We start from the raw sequence: 24803 nt of genomic DNA, 5'->3' as shown, positions 1-24803 counted from the left end.
AACACGCAGGTTACCAGCAGACATGCTGAGCGGTAACACACCAGTGAAAGCAGCTCGTCATTATACAAATGTATATTCAAATGAAATACTTAAAGAGACATTAGAAATCTCTACTGGTGGGTTGGCTTCAGCCCGTTAACTGCAAATCAAGTCTTTAAATATCACTGCAGAACATTTTTCAAAGCATACCGGCATTTTTTTAAGGAAGAATATTCCTTATTTTGCAGGCAGTTGCTAGTTTATAAATTCAAATTCAATAAAAATCAAGTTGCAGGCTTCAGGCTGAGTTGGGATGCTACAGCTAATCATTCTTGTGCATCTTTATTTATTTGTCAAAGGTATATTATTGTCACGTGGTACACAGTTGTTTCCCATCATCTACATGGAAAAAAGGATTTCTAAAATGTGCAGTTTGCTTTGAGAAATGGACAGCAGTGATGTGAAGGACTTCCATTTAAAAGAGTTTAGGCCCCGTCTATATGCATAAAGATATTTTTGAAAACTTATATTTCCACCTCTCTGATTAAAAATAAATATTAATTGTCCACAGAACCTTTGATTAACAAAATATAAACATTATATCTCAAAAACGACCCTAAACACTTCTAATATAATGGCAAAGGAGCCCACTCAAAGATATAATCGATGCTCTTTGCAAAGACGTCACTGACATAAAAATGTGTTTTTTAACAAACCAGTAGTCTGTCGTTATTGTTTCAGCCTCACTCTAGCTGATTTATTATTTTTTTGTTATTTCATTTATACAGTGTCGCCCCCCGTTGGCCAAGTTTCTCCACAGATGGACACAGGACCAAAGAAGCTGTTTCAAAAAGTCTCACTTTTAGGGACCTTAAACTCAGTTTGCATGTGGACAAGAGGCCAAAACGTTGACGGAAATATCCTTTTTCAAATATATCTGTATAAGTTTAGACAGAGCCTTAAATCGCCCAGTGCTGAACTTTGCTTTGTATGTGATGCTGTATGTGATAAACTGTTTTTTAAATTTTTTTTTATTGACATCGGCATGTCTGACCGCGCAATTAACACATCACAACTGACTGTGATTTTGCATTCTGGGGTTTTCTGAATTAAAGTTGAAGGAACGTGTCAGTAGAAAACTGCACTTAATTTTGGAAAAATCGCTTTTTTTTTAAATTGGCAGAAGAAATGTTATCTGTTTATCTATCGCAAGTAATATTGTTATTGTGATATTCAACCACGTTATTGCATATTTTCCTCATATTATGCAGCCTTGGCTACAACCTCTCAAAGGAACAGCCTGATTGTCCGGTCTGGATTTTATCTTTGTTACATTTTTTAGCGATCCAGCTAAAACAGGAAGTTGTTGTTCTTCTCTTAGTCATTCGAGTACCAGCAGCATGAGTCCAGTTTAATAGAGCGAGCGGCCTCGTGGAGTGTTTCTCCTCAGGTCTCTAACGGTGTATGTACAGGTCAGAAAGTGATGCTTCAATCAGGTGCCACACCCGACTGACAACAAAAGAGCACAAATCCCATCCAAACATTAAAATGAAACGTTCACTTGCTGAATTATAATACGTGATTGATATAAAACGTCCTCGTCGTGCTTCGTCAGTAGCACAACGATGGGACACTGAAACAAACAGAACCTGATACAAAGTCCTTCCTGAAAAAAAGAGGTATAATAAAGAGTTTCCTCTTTTTTCTCCTTCTCTACCTTTTCTTCTCTTCACTCCTGCTGTGACGCTCTGCCGTCGTCCTTTCAGAGGAAAAATCCAGATTTCTGGGGGTCCTGCAGGGCGGGGAGTCCATCTGGGATGTCTCCTGTTGCTACTCCGTTTCCATTCGGCATCAGACACGTCCTGATGTACGCTGCGTTGGTGGCACTGAGGAGACAACCGTTCTCCAGCTGAAAAACAAAAAGGTCACATTTAAAGGATGCAGTGACTTCATTTATCCTTAAACACAATTTCAGCTTGTGAAAAGTCTCATTTTGATTTTATAATATAATATAAGTGGCGACTTAAAGTTGGTTTAGAAGGTGACAGAAAAGTCTCTTGTCTTTGTATTTTTTATGTACATCATTTATAAGGTCACCATTGACCTTAACCACAAAAGCAGGTCAGGTCAGGCGGTAGGTGGTGTTTAGTGGGTAGTCCTGGAGTCCCGAGAGACGCCGTGACACAAGGAGGACGAGTGATGGAGAGAAGGACAGATGGACATTAGAGGAGACATAAAGAGACTATATGCAGCAGAGGGAGGGAGGAGCATCCTGCAGTCTGTAGCTGCTGTGTGTAACTCACAGTGACTGTAATCCTAAACAGATTAGTTAGCACTGAAGTAGTTTAGGTGCCAAAGCAACCTATAGTGTTTTTTTTATAGAACATTGAGAAAACACATTTCTAAATATACATGTATAAAATAATGTTATCCGTGTCTGTATACTCGCCTGGCATGCTTGATAGTTAATTGCTTGCTTGCAACAGCTAATAGATGCAGATGCTAAAGTGTGCAGTTGACACTGTTTCCATGCTTTCCACCATTTCTGCTGGCCTGAAATATCACGCAAATGTCACAATGGCAAATCGGGTATCATCCAAACTTCCCAGTTATGACTATTAAGACTTTGGGAGCAGTTCATGTGCTCGTAACTTGTAAATACGATATTTTCGAGGCGCACGTGAGCAGCATTAGTCAGTTTAAAATGGAAACAAACTAACAGCCCTCTATGATTTGTGTGCAACATTTCCTGGTGTGTGTGTGTGTCTGTGAGAGACAGAGAGACATAGGCGAGAGCAGGAGTGTCAAAACACCGAAGTGAGTCTCCTGCCACTGGATTTAAACAAAAAAGAAAAGGAAAAGTAAAAGATTACACAATGTATACTCAGTGTTCAACATCTTGAGAGTAATGGCTCTATTAGTCGTCGTGCTTCCTTCTGATGTACTATTACAGATGATAAACACACATTTGTAATTGTGCATTTATTGTGGGCATTTTCATCATCACATACTAGACTTTGAGAGTCTTTGGACACATTGTCCTCCTGCATGCACTGCACTCTTTCAAAGGTGACTGTATGTTTTCTCTACAGTCTCTAACCTGAGAGTAAAGCAGGCTCGGTGCAGCTCTGCTGTCCTCTGTGTGAGCTGAGAATAGTTCAGCTGCATCGGCTGCCTCCCCCTCCATCCTGCGTTTGCAGCATTAGGTAATGATGACAGTCAAATTGTAGGTCAGCACCGCTCATGCTTGACTGGACAGCCTGCCAGTATTTTTCTTTCAGCGACAGCCACTGACCCTGAAGAATAACAGTGGAGGCTGAATGGGGCGGGGATGAATGGATGCCTGCCGGGGTCGGGCCATCTTTGGGGCCGACCTTATTCTATTCATTATTGTACTCTTTTTCTCACTACTGCCTCTTTGCTTTTCTTTCCTCTCCGCGGCCCGTTCGCTCGTACCTCAAATGCTCTCCTTTGTTAGCCTGCTGTGGGACAGTAACACTGAAAAACAAATGGAGGAGCTTCATCTGATCTTTGATTACGCCGTCAGAAATATGTACATGTGTGATCATCTATTTTCTTTCACTAACGTGCAGACTTGTTCTTCAGAGGTGCCGTTTGCTCCTGAGACATTCCTAATTTCAATCCCGCAGCGCTGATGGCGAGGTCTCGTTACCTCGTTATGTTTTACGATGGGAATATTTCTCTACCTCCTGCTCCATGAGTCTTTGTACTCTGAGTGATTAGCGTTTTTTAGGATGACATTCCCCTGCCCTCCCTGCTCTGTCATTACTGGGAAAAAATTCGGTTGGACCGTCAAAGACAAATTCCTGCTTCCCCTGAACGTTATAGTCTCATTAAGCAGCCCAAATTATGTTTTTGGGATCTAAGTTAACCCTTGGCTGTGACTCTGAGAGAGCATGACGATCATACATTTCAATTTAAAAGTGCTTATACAGATGACATTCTTTTTGATGGAAGTATCAACTCATTTAGCTTCCATTTGATTAGGGCTGTGATAAACAGTTACTTTTAATTATTTCTGTTTAGTTAAACATTTCAATCTAAAAAATATTTTTAAAACATAAAAATGAAATAAATAATTATATGTCATAAATTACTGGCATAAATATAAATACTTTTTTGAATACTGAATATATATTGAAGATTTATCATTTGGACCATAAAATAATTAGAAACTAATTAGAAAATCTAAACCCCCTAAAGCTCATAATCACGTATTCAAATTGCTTGTTTAGTGACAGCAACAGTCCAAAAAGCAAAGATATTCAGTCTGCTAAACAGAAGACTAAACCTTGGCATTTTTAAGTATTATATATATTTTTTTGGAAATTCATTTATTGTGCGTAACCGCTTGTCCTCGTAAGGGTTGTGGGGGGACTGGAGCCTATCCCAGCGGTCACTGGACGAGAGGTGGGGTACACCCTGGACAGGAGGTCAGACTATTGCAGGTTTGACACAGAGGGACAGACAACCATCGCTCTCATTCACACCTGGGCTGAAATTTAGAGTAATGTCAAGATGTTTTCGTGATGTAATTTACTGCACAAACTTTCAGCACAAATAAAAGCTCTCTGAAGTCTCATAAAGCCCTCCTTAACTCTTCCAGACTCTGCAGCATAGACTCTATTCTCAGACTGTGCTGCTGTGACCCATCTCTCCCTCGTCTTATTTACATGGCATGTCTGGTCGCATCATCACAGTTTACACTGAGCTCCATGCCAGCCCGAGGCCTCTGTGTGCTGACTCGGAAAAAAATCCATTTTCATGACAGTGAAAGAGAACAGCGCAGAGTTGAAGGGTTGTAGATTCTGCAGCCCTCGGTTTTGTTGATGTTCCCTGATATTTGAGGGCAAAGCAAAGACTCCGGGCCTCGTCAGTGGGCCAGGATCAAGAGTTTGGCTCCCAGAACAAACAGTGTTGAGGAGAGCTGGCAGCGGGAGTCGTTTTTAAGATGGTAAGAAGGAAAAGAGAAAGACTGAAGAGGCCTGACACAGGACAGAAGGTCTTAGTGGGAATCAGGATGACGGCTGAGGGAGGGGGAGCATTACTCACCTCCTAATGGACGCGCAGCCTCAGCCCTGTTTTCATGGGACTAACATTATGTGAGGATGTGATGTAAACAGGAAATTAGCCTCTGACCTCGGTGTTTAATGAGCTGCAGGATAATGAAATCTGCACAGATTGTTACAGTCCTGGATTTAACCATAACTTCACGATTTAGCAGAGCGTTCAAAACATGCCTGTTCAGAACTGAAATTACAGTAATCGGGATCAATACTCCCAGTATAGCAGTATTTTTTTCATCCCTAAAATTTAATAACCCAGTCATTATAATTACTCCAAAACATGATCTAAATTTGCAGCGCCTGCTGTGTCATACCCAGAGAGCCAGTTCCCATCCACAAGCACATATCGGTAGCATCATGTTACCTAAAAACCCAAAAAAGGGTTTTCATTGCTGTTTTGTGAAATATGGCTTTTTTCAAAGTGGACATGTTTTCATTTGGCATCTTTTATATTCTAAATTTCAAATTGCGCAGTTTGTGGGTTAATGGAAACCTGCCCACTGCGACTGCATCATGCACCTTAATTTCTTGCACCTGGTCTCCTTATACAGTGGTAGCAGTGTGGTGTCCTTGTGTCTTACCTTGCTGTGAGAGGACTCTTGTGTGGCGGTGTTGAACATGCTGTAGGCCTGTAACGATGACAGGCTGTGCGGTGGCTGGGACAGTCCCAGTAACTGCTCCAGCTCCAGTGCAGAGCTCTGGGCGGGACACTGGGGCAAACAGGATGGAGGAACCTGCTGCAACACCTGCTGGTGTTTCTGGTGAGTCTGCAGCTGGTGAGGCTGAGCGGCGCCCGCCACATTCTGGTAGTGACAGACGTCCGCTGTGGCGACGCCGTTCAGCATCACGCCACCTGCGTGTGGCGCGTTGGAGATGTAACCTGTGTGATTGATTTCCACGTTGGGTGGAAAGGCGGTGTGTCCGTTTGGGATGTAAGATCCATTAGTTGTGGGCTGACTGTGGAAGGCGTGCAGCAGAGCGCCGTGGCTGCTGACCTGCTGGGTCTGGAGGTGGAGCGAGTGCTGGTCCTGCTGCAGCTGCCACGGCTGACTCGACTCCAGATTGAGGTGTTTATGTTCACCGTTCAGCTGTGAGGCTTTGAGCACAGTGTGAGCGTGATGGTGGTTGTCTGTGGTTACCACCCAGTGACCGTTAGGAATCTCAGTTAAACTCTTGGCGTCCATTTGTCCCGGCTGGGACTGAATGACAGGCTGAGTTCTCGTCTGCTCGCCTGCACTGATGTGCTGCTGCATCTGTTGCGACAGCTGTGTGATGGGAGCAGCGGGAGGGACAGCAGGTGTGAGGGACGCCTGCGGCTGCTGGGAGACGCTTTGGGCCAAGTCTGTGTTTGTTGGACGGGTTGACTCCCCTTCTGTCCCGCTCTCCAGAGAGTCGTGGATGTAGGAGAGGATTTCGTTGTTGGTGAGAAGGTCACTAAGCGTTGGGACGTGGTTTGGACCCAGCTCCACCTGGATCATCCTCTCGTCCAGCAGCAGGAGCTCCAGGTCTTCAGCATTTAGTCCAAGGTTTTCCAGGGCGCTGAAGAGCTCACTGTTGGAGCACGTCTCCTCTCCGTCAAGGGACAGAGAGTCCAGAGTGGCGAGCAGTGGGTCATAACTTGATGTTTTGCATCTATCCGCATCCCCGTTAGACATCATCTGCCAGCTGTCGCCACCTAACAAACCACCGAAACTGTCACCGTCACTTTGCTGCTCGCTAAAAAGGCTGCTGTGATAAGACATCTTCGGCTCTGTGTCCGGCTGGCACACATACACAGACTCGTCCTGGCTCATCAGCGCTCCCAGCAGAGACTTTGGGTCCAGGTCGTCTGACGAGCTCTTGTCCTGCTTGCCTTTCTTGGACTTGCTGCCTTTAGATTTGCCCTGGAAGGAATCGGAGAAGCCGTGCAGCGGGTAACCGGTCTGGTAGAGCATCGCCTCTCCGGTGGCGAAGGTGAAGGGAAGGTGCATCGATCGCTTCCTCAGGTGCTCCCCTCCTTCCTCATCTCTGAGGAAAAAACAGAAGAAATTAACAGATAAATTTCAGGGTTACCACATTTTTTTCTTACCTCACTTGCCCAGAATTTTTCAAACAGACAGAATTAAAACTTCAAAAAAAAAATTTCAAAAATTCAAACATAATTTTGTCATCCACCATGATGTGTTTAAGGGCTGTTGGTATTTTGAAAATTAACAATAATTTCTTCTTTTTTTTTTCCCAGATTCTGGCTGTGATAAATGGTGTCATTTTTAAAGAAAAAATGCCTTTGAAAAATTTAAGATTTTTTTTTTTTTTTTTTTAAATGTCAAAAATGCTTAAGCTGCCAAAAATGTTTAAAAAGAGGAAAAAAATCTTGGTAAAAGGTAAAAGTAAACATGCCTTTCAAACATGTTAAAAAAAAAAAATAAATAAAATGAAATAAATCAATAAATAAATAAGGGAGAAAAATCCATAAAAAGCCACATTTTTTTTTTCAGGAAGAAAAAAATCTATTTTTTTTAAAAAAGAAAATGCGGGCCCACAAAATAAGGACTACGTACAGAATATGGGGGGGAATTAAGAAACTTTTGTGATGAACAACTTAACAAAATGGGCTACATAAAATAACCAAAACTTTGTCACGTCAAGTCATGTTAGAGCTACAGTACATTGTGAACATCAGAAAATAATTCCAATGTTATGTGACATTAGTGAAATTGAATTTATTACACACAACACAGTTCAATGATTTTTCCATAACTTTCAATGATTTTTACTAGTTCCATGACTTTTCCAGGCCTGGAAAATGTGATTGTGAAATTCCATGACTTTTCAAGGTTTTCCTTGACTGTGGAAACACCGAAATGTACTAAATCTTAAAAACCAAGCTGGAGTTGTCGTGCACTTACACCAAAGGTCTCTGGGTGGCGATGATGTAGTCGGGCTTGCCGTTCTTGTAGACGAGCCTGGCGTTGGCCTGGACCCACTTCCACCGGTTGTCCTTAGTGAGCAGCCTGAAGACTGTGAGGCCGCTCTCGCCCGTCTTTATCACTGGAATCACATCAGACGAGACATCGGAGGCTCCGTGTCACTGCTGTTTACGCTCTGTACGCCCCGCAGTGTGCACACACTCACACTGCATTTGCTCAGTCGGGCGTGCTGCCGCGATGGAGGCTACATGCTGATGTTCACTTTGGCTACATGCACATGTTACAAGTCCTGTTTGCACACACTTAAGTAGCCCGACACACACACACACACACACACACAACCCTGCATCCTTCTACCTCTGGTCCCTCATCTCCACGGCTCAGTGTTGTGTCTGTCGGTGTGTGTAATTGTGGTGCAGGTCATGTTTCTGTGCTGTCTCGTTTCTAAACAAACATCACAGTGAGGCACAGAACCAGTTGAACGCAGCTTCCTCCAGACTGGAGAGTTTAATGCACCAGTGGAACAATTGGGAAACAAGAGAAAACAGGTTCCCGGTTGACAATACCAACGTCTCCCTTTTAGACGCTGTGAATCTCAAAGAAATTTCTGTAGTTTTTCTGTCAAAGGAAAGTTTTAGTGTCCCAACATGGTCTAAATTGTTTTCTCATAGTGTTTACTATCAGATCAATACTACAGTCAATTTTCCTGTTAAAGGGTGTATCTCTTATAATCTTGATCCAGATCAAAGTGGACCAGCCTGAAAACATCCAGCATAATGGATATTATTAGTTGCAGTAGTTTTAGTATTCTGGGCTTAAATGAAGAATTCTCATGTTCAATTACGGTCTTTTAATCAACTACATGTAAGAAAGAGTAAAACACTTAATACAGGAACATTATGTGTTCCCAAATTGTTTTTGCCGATCTGTAGAGAGTTTCAGTCATTGCTGCATATTTTTAGCAGTAAAAGCCACAAGCTGCTGACCTTTAGAGATAACTGCAATATTTATGTCTGTGGACAAACTCTCATCCTTGGAGAAAAATCAGCGTAGCTTCGAGATTCGGTATGTTTCTTAATGAAATTGTGTAACTGTCAGCAGAACTTAAACACATTAACAAACCGCAGCGAGTTTCCGGTGTGGCTTCATGTTGTTTTACTCTCCTCATGATGATGTTTTTGCTCATAATCTGAGGGATTACAGCAGTAAATGTCTGCATTCTCCAACTGTCCCGGTGGTCTCTACATATATATCTTTAAAATAGCATCATGTGTCATCGTGTGGCTTCTGTTGTGCTCTGCGGAAACTCACGTTCCCATCTGTGCGTGCATTAGGGCATGTATGCGTCTCTGTGTTGTATGATTCCAAATGCATATGCATGTATTTTCATTTCTGTATGCATGACTACATGCATACAGTATGTGTCTTTGTGAGCGAGCGTGTCTGGTAGCAGCGCGTTGAGGGCGCCATGGTTACAACTAACCGGGTCATCCGGTACACGAGGTAAGTAGGACACTTGACTCTCGCTTGGAGATTTTCTCCACCATCAACAGATGCACACACAGCGTTTGTTTGTTTGTTGTATGAATGTATTGTGGAGACAAACATGAGCCGAGCGTCAACATATACATAAACTCTGAGTATCTGCTGATCCTGGAGGAGGAAGAGAGATGCAAAGTCATATTTCTGTGTTGTTAAAAAAAAGCCAATAAATCAGCTCGATCTGATTACATCACCCTGCGAGCGGTCCCACAACCTCCCTGTTAGCCTAAAATAGACGTTTCAGTGTTTGGAGGTTTGAGGTTTGCGAGGTTCCCTCTGAGCAGGCTGTCTGGGTGTGGCCAGCCGTGATTAAAAATGCAAGCTGGATCTTACATTTTGATAAGGAAAAACAAATACTTTTTACAACCCCTCCTTTCTGTTCATGGAAAACCCAGAGTGTACCTGAGTAGTACATCTTAATTTTTTTCCTTGCAACTTCTCATTTGAAGCTGGGATGGGCAGTTTTCGGGCAAAAATCCCATAATAACCTTTGAGCATTTTGTTATTCAGCTGATCTGAGAGAAAACTAGACTTCTACGCCTCCTCTTAGCTCTGTTTTCATGAGACTTTGTCCAGTCACAGGTCTGTCAGGGAGACGGCGTTCCTATTGGCTGTTCTACAAATGCAGATGTGCGTCCTTCAGATGGTGAAAGTCTGATTGAGTGGATCCTGCAGAATCCCGCAGACAAAGCTGCAGCATTTACAACTGCCTACACTGCAAAGCAACCCAAAAAAGTCAAACAGACTCATCAAAAGGAGTCTACTTCTCCTCAGGTGATAACATTCAACTTTTTTCTGCTTTTTTTCTATTGCAGGCACCGCACTAAACGATTCGATTTCCAATCTGAGGAAACTTAGGCGTGTTATGCTAGCAATAATGAAGGCCACGTATGAGGGATTTCTGGGAGGTGACTTAACAGAGGAATTGTGGATTTAAAACTTCCGGATGATCCACTCAGCTGCTCAAATTTTGCCTGTTTCCGATTTCTGCCCAACCCCCTTTAACTAATTTAACAGAAAACACTCCATGAAGCAGTTGAAGCTTTGCTGCCTTGCGCAGCAGATCCTTGGTGGAGGTTGTTTTTAAAGATTTGTGTTACCTTTTCACTCCCTTCCCACCTGTATTTCCACTCCAGTAACTGTAGTTTCAGTCGTGCTTCACTATAAAAACTGTGATCCAAACTGTAAAGAGTTGAAACTGCAGTGACTTACTCCGCACGTGATTCTCGGCGCAGTACAGCATGTCGGCAGCGTGGATGAACTGGTAACCCGAACCTCGGACTCTCAGCTCCGCCTCGGTGTAGCCCAGAACAATTTTACCCCTGAAAATCCAGGAAAATTACACACTTAATAACTGGCACTGATTATTGATTTTCCTAATTTTTATTGTCAAACATTTTGAATACTAGTCGTGATGGGTGAGGTTTTGACAGTCCGTACTTTGCATCACAGGCCATGGGTGTGAAATCGAGCTTGTGTTTCGTCCTGAAGATCATGTTTCTGGTCCTTATTTCCAGGATGGCCGGAGGCTGGAGGGGCGTGGCAATGGCGAACAGGGCGAGCTGAGGCGGGGCGCTCCCCTCGCTGTCGCACTGCTGACGGCTCTGACCGTGGAGGAACTTGAGCCGCCCCTGAATGTTCAGCGCCTAAGAGGAGAGCAGATAAAATGAAAAGCTGCGGATCTATTTCCTGCCCCTTTTCCTCTGAGACGACCGCATCGAGTCCCTGCGCAGACGAGTGAGTGCTGTTTCGTTCTCCCTGTCCAGCTCCATCAGTCTTATTTATCCTGCTGGGTAATGTAGGGAGCAATACCACTTCAGCACACTGTAAACACACTGCGTCCACTAGTGTCTCTTACTGGAAACACTCCAGCTGCTCTCCCTCTGGTCACATGACTCACTGTTCACCATTTAAAAACGCTCTTTAAGTGACGGAGACTTCATGCATGATTGTTTTCATCCAAACTAGCGGGACTCTGTTTAGACAAACCACAGATCTTCAGCGCACTGAGAAGGCTTCCTCTCAAAGACCTCGAAGAAAAAAACCCCGAAAACACTCTCTCCTGTCCGCTGTCCTCCACTCACCCTGTGGCATCTCGTGTGAGGACCCCCACCTCCTCTGTTAGCTCTGGTTAATTGACCTTGGTGGGTTTAAGGGCCTGCAGCCGTGATGTCAGGAATCTAGCCCTGAATAGCAGGAGGGATTACAAAAAACAAAGCCATAGCGACCGGTAGACAGAAGCAGAAACCTGGCTTAATGCTCACGCAAACGCACTGGGAGGGAGGACGGAGAGTCGCAGGTTCAAAACCCTTCACTAGAGCTGCTGGAGTGTCTTTGAGCAAGACGATGAATCCATAACATGAGCTTCTAGGGTGAATAGTAATAAAGAAGCCGCCCTAAGTACATCTCTGTGCATTAACATGTTCATATTTCAGGTGAATGATGAACTAAACTCACTCATTTGAATTCTGCTGACTCAACACCGGTGTTGTATGGATGCTGTTCCCCCGTCAAACTGTGTTTCCCTCCTGTTTATTTCCATAGAGTTTTGTGTAACTCTCTCCACTGATGGCACATCCTCGACTACAATGACTCCACATTAAACTCGTGGAAACGCTGGCTGCTTTGTTGGATAGCACCAAGAACCAGAGCCAGTTTGGTGGAAAGGAAGGTGTGGTAGTTTCCTAAAATTCTGAGAAATGAGAAGCTAAAACTAAGAAACGTTCAGCATTTTTACTGAATAAATGATTCATTTTCTTCCAATCTTTATCATTTTAGCATTGAAAAGTTGCAGAGCAATATTCCATGAAGTGCCTTGCTCATGGGGGTCTCTGCCCCAGATTTCCCAGCAGGTTTAAGGGATTTTCGCTGCCACTGGACCACAGAGTGTTTTTCTCCAACTGCAGCTAATTGCCTTAAGTGGGAGTAGCAGAGGCCGGTCTGGAGCTACCAACCCTGACTAAGCAGGTCCCCGCTGAGCTCTCGTCTCCTGTGGCCGGTGGGAGGATTAAGGCCCTTTTTCCCCACGACCCCGAGGCTCTCTTAAGGCGGATTACAGGAGTAAATGGTGGCTTCTGATCCCTGAGGGACTCTGAGGTGGCACGCCATACTGCCAGCAGCACCGACGGGCCTGAAAACACCAACAGCCTCAAATATGGATTCATTTTATCACTCTGACTGAGAACGCACATGCCAATAACCACGTTCCTTAATCACCGAAACAGGTTAATCTAAGCCGTCTTGCTTGGTTTCATGTGATAAAATGGACCAAAAATTTCCTAGCATTGTGTATGTGTTGTATGGAAATTTCGGTCTCACCAGGAAGCCGGAGGAGTTGTCCAACAAGCAGCGGAAGCGGCAGACGAAGCCTCTCTCCAGGAAGGACGAGTTTTCAGGAGGAAGCTGGTCGGGGTTGTAGCTGATCAGGCAGGAAGAGGACGACACCGACTCGCCGTCTGAGGACATCATATTATGAACAATAATGTTTATGCACATATTATACACACTAAAACATTTTTTAACCAAATAGTAATCACAGTATCTTGCTTTTTTGTGGAACTTTTGCATTTGTATGGAGGCAAACAAAGAAAACACCATAAAAACAGAAACAGATTTATGCTGACTATCAACTTTTGGTGATAAAACAAACATTAAATGATAATTGGAGGTGAAGCCTGACTGTACTTCAGCTCTGACGGATTTCGCTCCGCCCGTTAAAACCACAGATGATTTAATGGCTGTCTGTGGCTCTTTCACAACATTATTACGGCGATATCACAGAAGCTCGTGTGAAGTGTAACAGATGGGTAAGCTGGTAAAGGCAATGTCGCTGGCACACGTCGCTGTGAAAGTATAAAGATGTAGTAAATAAACTCAGACTGGCGGCGCCCAGTAGCTCAGTTGGTAAAGCGGGCGCCCCATGTACAGAGGCTATGTCCTCACCGCAGCGGCCACGGTTTCGATTCCAACCTCTGCCCTTTTCTGCATGTCATCCCCTCTGTCTCTCCCCCTTTCATGCTTAAGCTGTCCTATCAAAAAAAGCCAAAAGCTTAAAAATTTTCTTAAAGGAAAATTAATTAAAAAAAACAAACTTAACTGGCCGTCTAAGACAATGGATCAGCATGGGACATAAGTCCTGCAAGATGGCGTCTGGGCTTTGTCTTATTCGCTGTGTATCTTTAACACAGTTCACCGAAAGAACAAAGCAGCCGTACTTTGATGCACAATCAAAATCTTAGCAAAGCTTTCCATTTACAGCATGCACCTTGTTAACTCTGAGGTTATTTTTTTCTGACGTAGCAAAGGGGAGCCTACAACCGCTGAGTCACTTTATTCAGACCTTTCTCCTGTGCCAGCCTATCACAGGCTCAGCATGGAGACACTGCTGAACGAAAGAGTCTTCAGTTTACAGACCTGTTTGGGGATCTGTCGGGGGTCCGAGGCCGGCAGGAGGATTGAGGGCCCAGTGCAGGTTGCTCCTGAACTCCTGCTGGTCCTCAGTGTGGATCAGCTCAAACACACTCTGGTGCATCACATCAGTCTGACAGGAAAACACAATACACAACATCATTAATCAAGACGACTGTGAGACAACACACAAGTTGAGGCAGATGTTTTGTTGGAGCCCTCACTGTCAGCAGGTACCCCGAGGGGTGCGTTTGATTCCGTTTGCCTTGAAGTGGAGCCAAAAGAAATCAAGTGTCGCTGAACATTTGATTCAAATAGTTGATTCAGAGCCAAAGACCTGCGGTGACCCTGATATCTGCCGTCCAGGCCCGGCATGACCTGGCTGACGACCAGAGCGGACCCACCCTCTCAGAGGGGGAGGGGTCAAACCCAGGTCACCCAAAAAGGAATCACAAGTGAAAAAATGTGAAGGGGAGTAACAGGGTTCCCAGACATTTTCATGGACAAAATTTCAAAACTTTTCCATGACTCTTCAAGGACCCAAATGTTTTTTTTCCTTGCCTCACTTGCCCAGCATTTTTCCATACACATAAGATTCAAACTCTATTCAAACACATTTCAGCGTCCTCCATGATGTGTTCAAGGACCATCAGAAATGTGAAAATCCAACAATTTTGTTTTTTCTGAATACAATTTTTTTCTTAAAAATTTTTTTTAAAAATATCTCCCTTCTTTCTTTAATGTTTTTTGTAAAAATTGACAGAAATGTATAAGAAAAAATGTACCATTTCTATAAGAATCACCAAAAAAAGTAAGAAAAAAATAATAATCACCAAAAAAAATCTCCTTTTAAAAAAAAACATGCCTTCCAAACCGAAGTTAACTACAAAAAAGTATTATACACAACACATTTCCATGATTTCCTTAAACTTTTAGTGATTTTTACAGGTTCCATGACTTTTCCGGTCCTGAAAAATTCCATGACTATTCCAGGTTTTCTATGACCGTGGATTGCATTTGGGCTTCATGCAGCCTGGATATTAACCCCTGAAGTAAAGGAAGAGTAAGGCTCGAGGAGGAACGGCTAATGAAAACTACAAAAACATCATCTGTGTCGTTCCTGTCTCTCCGTACTTGTCCTCAGTTGTGTCTTGTCTTACAAAAGCCGTTGACACCAGGGTTTTCTGTTTCCAAACACTCGATGTGAGCAGGGACAGCAGCTTCACCTCAGATTTGGGTTCGTTTGGTAAATGCATGGTGACGCGCCTCAGGTGGACGGGGAAATGAGGGGTGAGAGGTGATGTTTACACCTTCGTGTGTGTGTGCATGAAAGGGGGGAGGGTTTGTTGATGTACAGTGTGTCTGCGTTTAGTTCAGATGGTGTGTGTGTGTGTGTGTGTGTGTGCACTGTATCAGACAGACAGACTTTGGGTAATTTGATAATCACATTCTCCAAAATGAGATTAGACCGCAGGCAGCGGCGCTTCGTTGTGAAGCCAATTGGATTAAAGCTCTCGCTCCATATGTGCGTTTGTTTCAATCCTCGGGCACTCGGGACGATGCGTTCACTTGCTGCTCTCAGGGTTCGCTTGTTATGAGCCTCGTTGTGCTCGTTAACACCAACAATCTGCCTCTCAATAGTGTCATAATTACTGAACACATGAACAAGATAAAGTGTGTTTTTTAGCATCACATTAACTAATTACAAGCTAAATAGGCATTGCCTGTAAAAGTCACATGATCCAGAATTTGCCCCGTCATTGGAAAGTGTTAATGAGATCTGTCTTTGGAGCAGTTAACTTCCGCTGAGATCACACAAAGAAAAATCTGAATATGAGCACAACACGAGACTTTATGTTTGTCTGCAGCAGCAACTGTATCTATCTTCTACCCATAATTCATTCTGCTTTTAGCCATTTCCGTTTTACCTGATGGAAGCCGAGGTAATCCTGGATGGTGTGAGAGCAGAAGAAGATGATTCCCTCAGCGGTCACCACCAGGACGAAGCCGTTCAGGGCCTGCAGAGAGAAGAGGTTTTCAGTGACTAGAACTGTGTTAAAAATGTCACTTAAAGGGTCCCAAACATTTCAGTAATACATTTACACAACTTTTTTTCATATTATCTGACCCTGTTTCCACGACTTTAAGTAATTTAAATGCAAAATGAGTTGCAATACAGATGTTGAGCGTGAAGAATAACCTACAGGGAGTTCTGATTAATTTAGCCTACTTTAGAAAAACCGGCAAGTGAAAACAAAACAGCTTTCCCAAAGTGCTATCCACACAGAGGCAGTGACATTTTAACGTTCTGTGACGTAAGTGTTTTGACGTTTATTTTATCTGCTATTGGTTGTTGAACACACGAAGGCCATCGGTGTGGGCTTCGCCACAACCAAACGAGAACCAAACCTGGTGATCAGTGTGGACAACGCTCAGCTTCTTTCAATGAGACCACTTTCAAGACCACAGAGATCAAGTTCAGGCTGAGCCAGATGTCTGAGGAGATGACTGCGAACAGCCCATCATCACTCTCATTGATGAAAAAAACGTCATGGTTAGCGTGAACATCCAGAGTAAGTATAATTTTCATCGTTGTCCTGACATCTAAAATCTTAAAGTGTTAGCATATTAGCAAGCCAAACACGTCAACATATTTACTACAAATAAATAAAAAAGGTAGTTTGACCGGCTGAAGCCCAAATATGAGCCAACAACAGAATAGAAGTCTGGATTTGTCCAGAAGAAATTATTGGTGAGAATAAAGGCTTTAAAACGAGGATGAAGGAGAGGGATGGGACTGCAGAAAGAAGAGGAGAAGACTAAAACAACATAACAGGGATGAGACTTCACCCCCGGGCAGAAAGGGAGGAAGACGAGGAGGAGAGCTGAGAGGAGAAGAGGAGGAGGAGGGAGGAGAAGGAGGTCAGTACTGGATGACTAACACCTCCATCATCGCTCCTCCTCTCCCTCCTGGAGCCTCGGGGCTCGGCGAGGAGGTGATGACACTGTGTCCCGACACTGCAAAGAGTCACAACGGCATCCTGCCAGCATCCGCCTACACCGCGCTGATGAAGACGACGATGACCTCCGCGGGAAGACGCTCTTTATCTGAACAGACACTAATACGCTCCTCATTTCTAAGATTTACATCGCTGCTGTTGGGTCAAAACTTTTCCTTTTGAAACCACTTTGAAAATCCATTACATGATGTCAAAAATTCATTAGCATCAGGCTGAAAACAAGACAGCTTCTCTTAGCTGCTGAATTATTGACGTGTAGGTGGGAAGGTTTTTACTCGACAGAGGCAACATGTGACTATAACGAGGCAAAACTCTGATTTATTTTCATAAAATCAGGTTCTCTCAACTTCACTGTAATGCAGCCTTAAACCCAGGTAAAGACCGCACTTGCATAACTAAAATCTAAGACGATACCTTGTCTAATATCATAGTGACAATATAACTTTCATATATTGGCCTGCTGTTCATTATTTTATCATTTTATTTTATTACAGGGTATCTAGAAGTATTACAATTCAATTTAATGCATTTAAGACCTTTTTAAGATAAGTCAAACCAAATTTCTGACGGATTTTTGAACAAACCATGTTTCTGATTCAAGCATTGAGTAAAAAGTTAAGTATATATCACATGTTGCCAACAGGTAAGGTCAAGTACAAAATAAACAGACAGGACTCGGTTCAGAGGGAGATTTAAGGATTTGTAACATCAGAAATGTGGACTCACGCAGAAGAGCCTGACTAACTTTAACAAAGAGTAATAAAGGGAAACTTAAGCATGTCCAGAGCATCACGTGTATGTTTAAGAGAGCTCCTTCATCCTTTAATTGAGCAGTTAGTTGGCATTTGGAGTTGTTTTTTAGTGTGGACGCAGATATTTGTAAAACAAAGGTCGTGTGGACAATATTTTTTAATCTCAGTTTACAGAAACATCTGTATATGTAAGGGCTTAAGACTTTTTAATGACATTTAAGGCCTAATATTTATAAAACTGAATTGCACTTCTTAAGGACATGCTGACATTTTTCAGACTGGAAACAATTTGTTTTTTAAATAAAAATTCATCTGAAATTCTGACAGTTCATTTACTGCAATGAAGAAGAAAACCCCAAACATTCGCTAATGTAAGGACTTCCTTTTTATAGTTGTTTTGTGTCATTATAAACAGAATATCTTTTGGATTTGGAGTGTAGGTCAGACAAAACAAGACATTTGAAAATGTCACTTTAGACTCCAGAAACATATGACGGACATTTTTCACTATTTACTGGCATATTTTAAGTCAAAAGGACAAGTTATTTAATCAGAAAGGTGTTGAAGGATTAATCAGTAACTTCAGTTCTCAAAATCATTTTTTTAGCAGTACCAGTCATTGCAGAGCGACTCAGCAGTCATAAATTCATGAATCAAAAACCTGGAAATGTCAAACAAAATCCATTATTTATACACAACCGGATTAGTTTTTAATCTGAGATTTAAGCTTTAAAAAAAACTGCCAAAAAGCTGCAACCTACAGTAAGAGACCACGCCCAGCACACACACATGCACTACAGTGCACACACACATGAACACACACATACAGTATGCAGGGTGGAGTGGCATACGGGCGCTGTGTATAAATATTTACTGTAGATGCATCTGTTTGTTTTCTCTGTCAGATGAAAACACAATGAGAGCAAACAGGAAAACTCTCTGTTCCTGTCTCAGTATTATTTACCACAGATGAAGAACCCCCCCACAAAATAACTCATTTTGAGCTAGTTTACACAAAACTCCCTGGTCTGTAAGAGGACAATATGAAGGCATGAAGGTGTTTTTAAGATTTGGTGATTTACTGTCAAACATCCAAAAATACTTTAAATGCTTTTAGTATATTTCTACCTCCAGTGACATACACATCCTTCATCCAAACCCCCCTCCCTTCAATAATAGATGTGTTCACCGGCTCTGTATAATTCATGGGCCGCTGTCTGTAATGGAAGAGAGCAGCTGAAGGAGGAAGCTGCTGCTGCCTGATTCTTCACTGCTGCAGTGACCCAGTTACTCCTCTGGGATCAATACGGTTATCAATAAACTGATTCAGAGCGGAGGAACAAGCATTTACTTCTGTCTCCGTACCAAGGGGTCGAGTTTTTTACTACGAAGTTCTGTTTAGTTGTCATTTTTATGGCAGTTTCTAGAATATGCCATAAAATGTCAAAAGTTTAGAGTGTTTTTGCTTGTCATCATTATTAGCTTCAGCCTTTGGCGCTGGCTTTGATTGCACAAAACAAGTTGTCATCACCCTGAGTCACATTACTTCACCGGTCTCTCCTGTGCTCTCCTGAGGCATGGCTCCATGTGATGAAAGGCATAGTGGAAAGAAATTAGGGGACTGTATAAAAAGTTGCCCTTACAACCCAACAAGAAAAAAAGTACTAAATACTTCCCTACAAACTAACAAACAAAAAAAGGGTTTCTTTTTGGCCTGGTGAAGGTTCCCAGAGCTCTATATTTGACTCAAATAAACTTCATAAGGTTGCAGCTGGTGGACGGAGACTGTGAGGGAGCTACGTGTCTAGCTTAGCCTTATAAAGGTAACTGACATGCTGTTTGCTATATAATGTTACTATGAAACATGTGTTTTCTGTGTAAAAAGTACAAATGTGGGAGAATAGAAAGTATCCTAATAACCCTTCTTTTGAGTGTCTACCTGGAGCGCACAGCTAACAAGTATGTGTTTGTTTACAAGACACAGGTGCATATTTAAGGTATTCTGTGTGTGACAGAATTGTGGGTCACTAACTCTCTGTTCGGACACGATAGCATCACCAGGGTTTCCCACACATTTATTTGTGGCATCCTGTCCTAATTTTATATTTTTTGAAGCTGGAGCGTTCATTAGGAGTGCTATTGAAAGATATACAGCGTTGGGTTATTAATTGCAGCACGCTCCCAGTGCAAAGTGCACCCTGGGCACAGACAGTAGCAGTGAAAGTAAAAGTTAACCATTCATTGTACTGCTGCTGCTGCTGCTCTCAACCATCAATCAGACCTGATCAGAACAGCAGATCAATTATCCTCAACGCAACTCAAACCCCTAAAACTGCTGTTTTTTGCTAGTAGAGAGTTGAGAATTATCTACAAAGGCAAAGTTTTTGGCTGGATGGAAAAAACAATCAGCTTAAACCCACTATGAAGCTCTGTAAGGGCAACTTTTCAGAGAATAAATAGGAATACATACGCACAATACCCTGTCATTATCTTGACTTTTGAAAATAATAATAGTGAGATGAAAGTGAAAAACAACTGTGGTGAACTCAAAAGTCTACTCTCTCTCTCCAAAAGCTGATGTAAGTCAAAGCAAACATAGCCTGTCTCCTCTTGTCCTGCTGTGCAGAGCAGCCTCTCCTCCATCAGAAGGTTTCAACTGCCCTAAAACAGCCAATTACTATGTTGTTGTGTGCAGACTCTCAGCATGATGCACAGCAAAAGAAGCCACGGCTGACCGCGAGCCTCAGAGCTGGGGGGGGGCAGCAGTGGTTGGATGATAGCTACTCCAGATAAATCCAGATCAAAACATGTCCAAGACATACAGAGGGACAGTCATGTAACCACTCAGCACAAACTGGGCTGTAGGACATGTCAGCGCTGGAGCGGGTTGTCGGACATGTCAGCGCTGGAGCGGGCTGTAGCCTGTGTCTCTTCGCTGGGGCAGGCTGTCATATATTTCCGCGCGCTGGAGCGGGCTGTTGCACATTTCCGCGCTGGAGTGGGCTGTAGGACACGTCCAAGCGCTGGAGCGGGCAGACAGACATCAGCTGACATCAGCCGTATCGCTCTGGACATCAGCTGTGGCTGTCAAACACTCAGCTGTTCGTTCACTGCATTTGGTTCGCTGTGGCGCTATTCTGTTATCATTGGGTGATCGTGCTGTCTGTCAAAACATGTCCAAAATGTCTCATATTTCAATCGTGTAAAAGTTATATCGCGATCCAGCCCTGCTCCACACCACATTAACTACAGTCCCAGCCATGATTAAAGTCAGGAAACAGATCAGTGAAACATGTTTGCTGATGTTGGAGGTCTGAATATGACAACAGCCACACCAACCTGCAGCAGCAGCTCCCCCTCAGGTATTCCACTGTCCACGGACGGTTTGCTGTCATCGCTGTGATCGCTGCTCTTCTTTACGCCATTGGGCAGCTGGTTCTTCAGCGCCACTGCAGGGAGAGAGAGACAGAGAGGACAGGTCAGTGATGGGCATTTACCCAGCAAAGAGATCACTGTTTCATTTTAGACTGTTGGTCAAATCAGTGTGTCTTTAAAAAGCCAGTCACCAGAATCTGTCATGTTATGGAGCTAGACTGATAAATATTAGCTTATTTTATTAATATGGGTTTCAGCCAGAACGGAAAAACATTTCAAAATCCCTGTTGATGACAGTTAATGCTATAGGATCTTTTTTGCCAGTATAGACCAAAGCATACTCCTAAATTAATTTTAAAAAAAGGAGAATTCAACATGTAGCAACTAGAATGATCTCCTTTGAAATAAAGACCACACAGTACTATCAGACAAGAGGCTGCTATAGTTTTGGGATCCTGTTAATAGGATTATTCAACTTCATACTCTGGAGCTGCATCCTGTCCAACAGTGGAGGCAGAGGAGCTGATACGAAGAGGAGTGAAGCACAGGCTGAGAAAGAAGAGAGGACCTGAGGGAGTAACACCTTCTCAGAGTGAGACAGAGACGGGGGTTCAGGACACAAGACGGAGTGTAACACCAAATATTTTCTCTTTCACTTCATCAGTTTGCAAATAAAGAGATAAAAACAGACTTTTCACTGTGCTTTTCAAAGTTTGTTGACATTTATTGTGACTGAGACATTTCCCGTACAGTCAGGCAGACAAAACGTCCCACAGGGGCTTCTCTGTGACCTCTGACCTCTCAGACAAAAACATGGAGGCCGGCACGGTGCCTTTGACCCGGGGGATAAAATGTGTTTGAGTGGGTTGATTCTGAAGAAAACAAAGAGCTTTTCTGAAGCGGCGGCCGAGACGTTAATGGAAGAGGAAGTCTCTGACAATACCGGGGCCTAAAGTTCGAGCACTTAGACGGCTTCTGCTGATCGTGACCCACATTCCACACGGGGATCAATAAAGCTTCATCATATCATCGTTTATTATATTTAACAAAGTCTTTGCATCCAGAGGTAATTACAAACATATCTCCTTGTACAAAAATAAAATCCTGCAGCTGAACCTTTTGTCTGTTGGTGACAGAGCTCAGTGTAGTGGAAGCTCACAAGGCCAGGACAGAGAAAGCAGGAAAAGCATGTTGACGATCAATAATTAAGAGCTCGAAGGGGTGGAGGGACTATTCTGCGCCCTGACGTCACGAACGGGAGCCAGCGGCAAGAAAAAACACCCCGAGGCCACCGGGAGGAGGAGGGGACAATCTGTTGGCACAACGGAGGGCAACAAGGACACCAACAGCCAATAAAAACATCACAACAGGCGCTCCTCACCCCTCTGACTCACTGTGTGAAGGCAGATGGGAAACGTAAAGGAACATACGTACATCAGCCAGCGTGAGTCGGGAGAAAAATTGCAAAAATCAATCTGGGGAGTATTGAGGCTGATGAAAATGAACATCCTTATTTTACGAAAATGCTCCTCCAGTACTGATGTCAAAACTTGGGTTGCATGGATTAATCAGCTGAACAATCTGCTGATATTTACATTGTTGACCTCCATTTTTATATCAGAAGATAAAACGGCATTAATCGACGGCGGTGGCCGATGTTTTTCTGCTGTCACAATAAGTTTGAGCAGGTTAAAAAGAAGGGCTCAAGACTTACAGTGCCCCTTCGTTACGGCTAAAACAGAAACCTGATGAGAGGTCACACTGAACTCACTGTCAATGTGTCCTAGTATGCACCCTACTGTCTTCCTGATTATGCTGCATTAGGCAGATTTCCATAACAAATTTGCCCAAAACCAAAGTGATATTTTCGAAATGTTGATAAAATACAATAGCGAGACTGTTTCCAGTGAGTGATGTTCTGCGACTTCTCTGGCGATAACATTAAGAAGCATGTTGACGGATGTTCAAAACATCAGCAGCTTTATTTCTATTGCAGCCACCGCACTCGCCGCCATTATTTCCAATCCAAGGCTATGGAGCCATGATGGAAAGGCGAGCTCGTTATACATGGGAGCGTCCACGTGATGATCCGCTCAACTTTTGAAGAGTTACGTGATGCAATAACAGCTCTTGTAGCTCCTGCTGCATCATGAGGGAGCCAGTTCCTCCAGACAAGCACACAGACACAGCATCATGTGACCTAGAAAAGACTCAAAAGTGTTTCCACTGCAGTTTTGTGAAATATGGCTTTTTTCAAATCTGGCGTTATGCTGATGTGGTGCGCTGTATTGTAATCAATCAGCACAGTGAAAACGAAGTCATTAATAGTCTCCTCCTCAGTGTTGTTCAATATTTTGATCAAATCTATCTCCCAGGCTGGCACTAAAAATCACCACTGCAAATGGCTTCTGTGAATGCAGCTCTGTGCAGTTTTGCTTAGTTGAAAAGATGTTAAATATTTAAATTTCCTAGATCAATAGCTCACATTCAAAAACAAATGACGCCTCTTTCCAACTGCAATTAAGTTGACGACGAGATACAACTGAATTTTCAGCACGAGTCGTCAAGTCGTCCCCTGAATTGGACAAATAACTGTGTACAGCCGACTGAGAGATGGACAGCGACTGTCTACAAAGTGCTACATCCAGACAGAGAAGCCTCTAAAATATACAATAACCTGAAGAAGAGACGGTATACTGTCACCAAAATCACTTCAAACATCAATAACCTCCTTTTTGTTATACTACACTTAATGTGTAACAAATTGCTTTGTCATTATTTTGGGGAATATTTTATTGGAAAAAAAAAACAATGAATGAACTCTTACAGTGAAGTGTCACCAAAATCCCTTCACACACATAACTATTGAAATTTCTAAAAAAAAATGCTTGTGAAAATGTGTTTGCTTAAGTCTGCTGAAGTAATGACACACATGCACGCGTGTGCACGTGATCGAGAAAAGCCTCGATCTGTGCTGAAGTCAGCAGGAGGCCAGACAGTGAATTCAAAGTGCAGTTGTTGGCTTCAGCTTCTTTATATTTTACCTTTTTTCCGCTGAGCTTCAGAATTATTTAACCAGAGAAAACGCTCATTTAGCCAAAACGGAGAGTGAATACATGAGAGGCAGCAGCAGCAGCACGAAGCCTTTACACACATCCACTATATCTAAAATCACATCTGAACTGTTGCCAAACTCTGAGTGTAACGCATCTGCTCCTCATCCACCTGCAGCCACGTTCAGGTCTCCTCTGCTGTCTCAGTCCGTCCGGAGAGACGAAGACGCGAACAATGACCCGTCTAATGCAGCATCTCACGGCCATGACCGAAATAAATTTTTCAAGGGTTCAACCGAGCGCAGCGGCAGGGCTGCCGGGAGGGGAGCGCCCCCCAAATGACGACACCAACAACAGAAACTACAATGTGTTTGTGGGTGTTGGGCTTAAAGAGGTTTGGATTAAATATTCATGAACACTTTGTTTTACTACTTCAGTTATCCTCAGACAAAAAGTCACTCTGTCTGTCTATCGAGGTAATAAAGTTTTAATATCTGAATTTACTGTGACGTATTCTGAGGTCAGGAAACTCTCTTGATGGATATAAACAGCGAGGAAATAACAGACAATGTATTTAATAAGTAACCACTAATCTGCCCTGAGCACTGGGCAGATGGCTACACATGGAAACAGATGTGCAAACACACACACACACACACACACACACACACACACACAC

At 43.1% G+C, this 24803-nt stretch overlaps 1 protein-coding gene across 1 annotated transcript; it reads right to left on the bottom strand.

Moving 5' to 3' along the window:
• Nucleotides 1–1547: 1547 nt before the first annotated feature.
• LOC121963065 (aryl hydrocarbon receptor-like) lies at nucleotides 1548–21275 on the bottom strand. The gene is made up of 10 exons (XM_042513435.1): nucleotides 21263–21275; nucleotides 21036–21145; nucleotides 15853–15942; nucleotides 13931–14057; nucleotides 12836–12972; nucleotides 10958–11163; nucleotides 10730–10839; nucleotides 7955–8096; nucleotides 5648–7073; nucleotides 1548–1888 (listed from the first exon to the last, which is right to left on the bottom strand). The coding sequence occupies exons 1-10, from the start codon at nucleotides 21273–21275 to the stop codon at nucleotides 1742–1744; spliced, it is 2508 nt and encodes an 835-aa protein (XP_042369369.1). The 3' UTR covers nucleotides 1548–1741.
• Between the last annotated feature and the right edge of the window lie 3528 nt (nucleotides 21276–24803).

This window comes from Plectropomus leopardus, chromosome 24, assembly GCF_008729295.1.
Source record: "Plectropomus leopardus isolate mb chromosome 24, YSFRI_Pleo_2.0, whole genome shotgun sequence".
In the NCBI taxonomy this organism is placed as follows: Eukaryota; Metazoa; Chordata; class Actinopteri; order Perciformes; family Serranidae; genus Plectropomus; species Plectropomus leopardus.
This window is presented reverse-complemented; position numbering and strand designations above follow the sequence as displayed.

Bases quoted from the DNA above. Each gene is read 5' to 3' on its own strand.
- LOC121963065 (XM_042513435.1), bottom strand. The intron at 14,058-15,852 runs GTAAAACGGAAA...TTTTCCTGTCAG, and splicing joins ATTACCTCGGCTTCCATCAG to ACTGATGTGATGCACCAGAG. The intron at 8,097-10,729 runs GTAAGTCACTGC...ATGTGATTCCAG, and splicing joins CGCCGAGAATCACGTGCGGA to TGATAAAGACGGGCGAGAGC.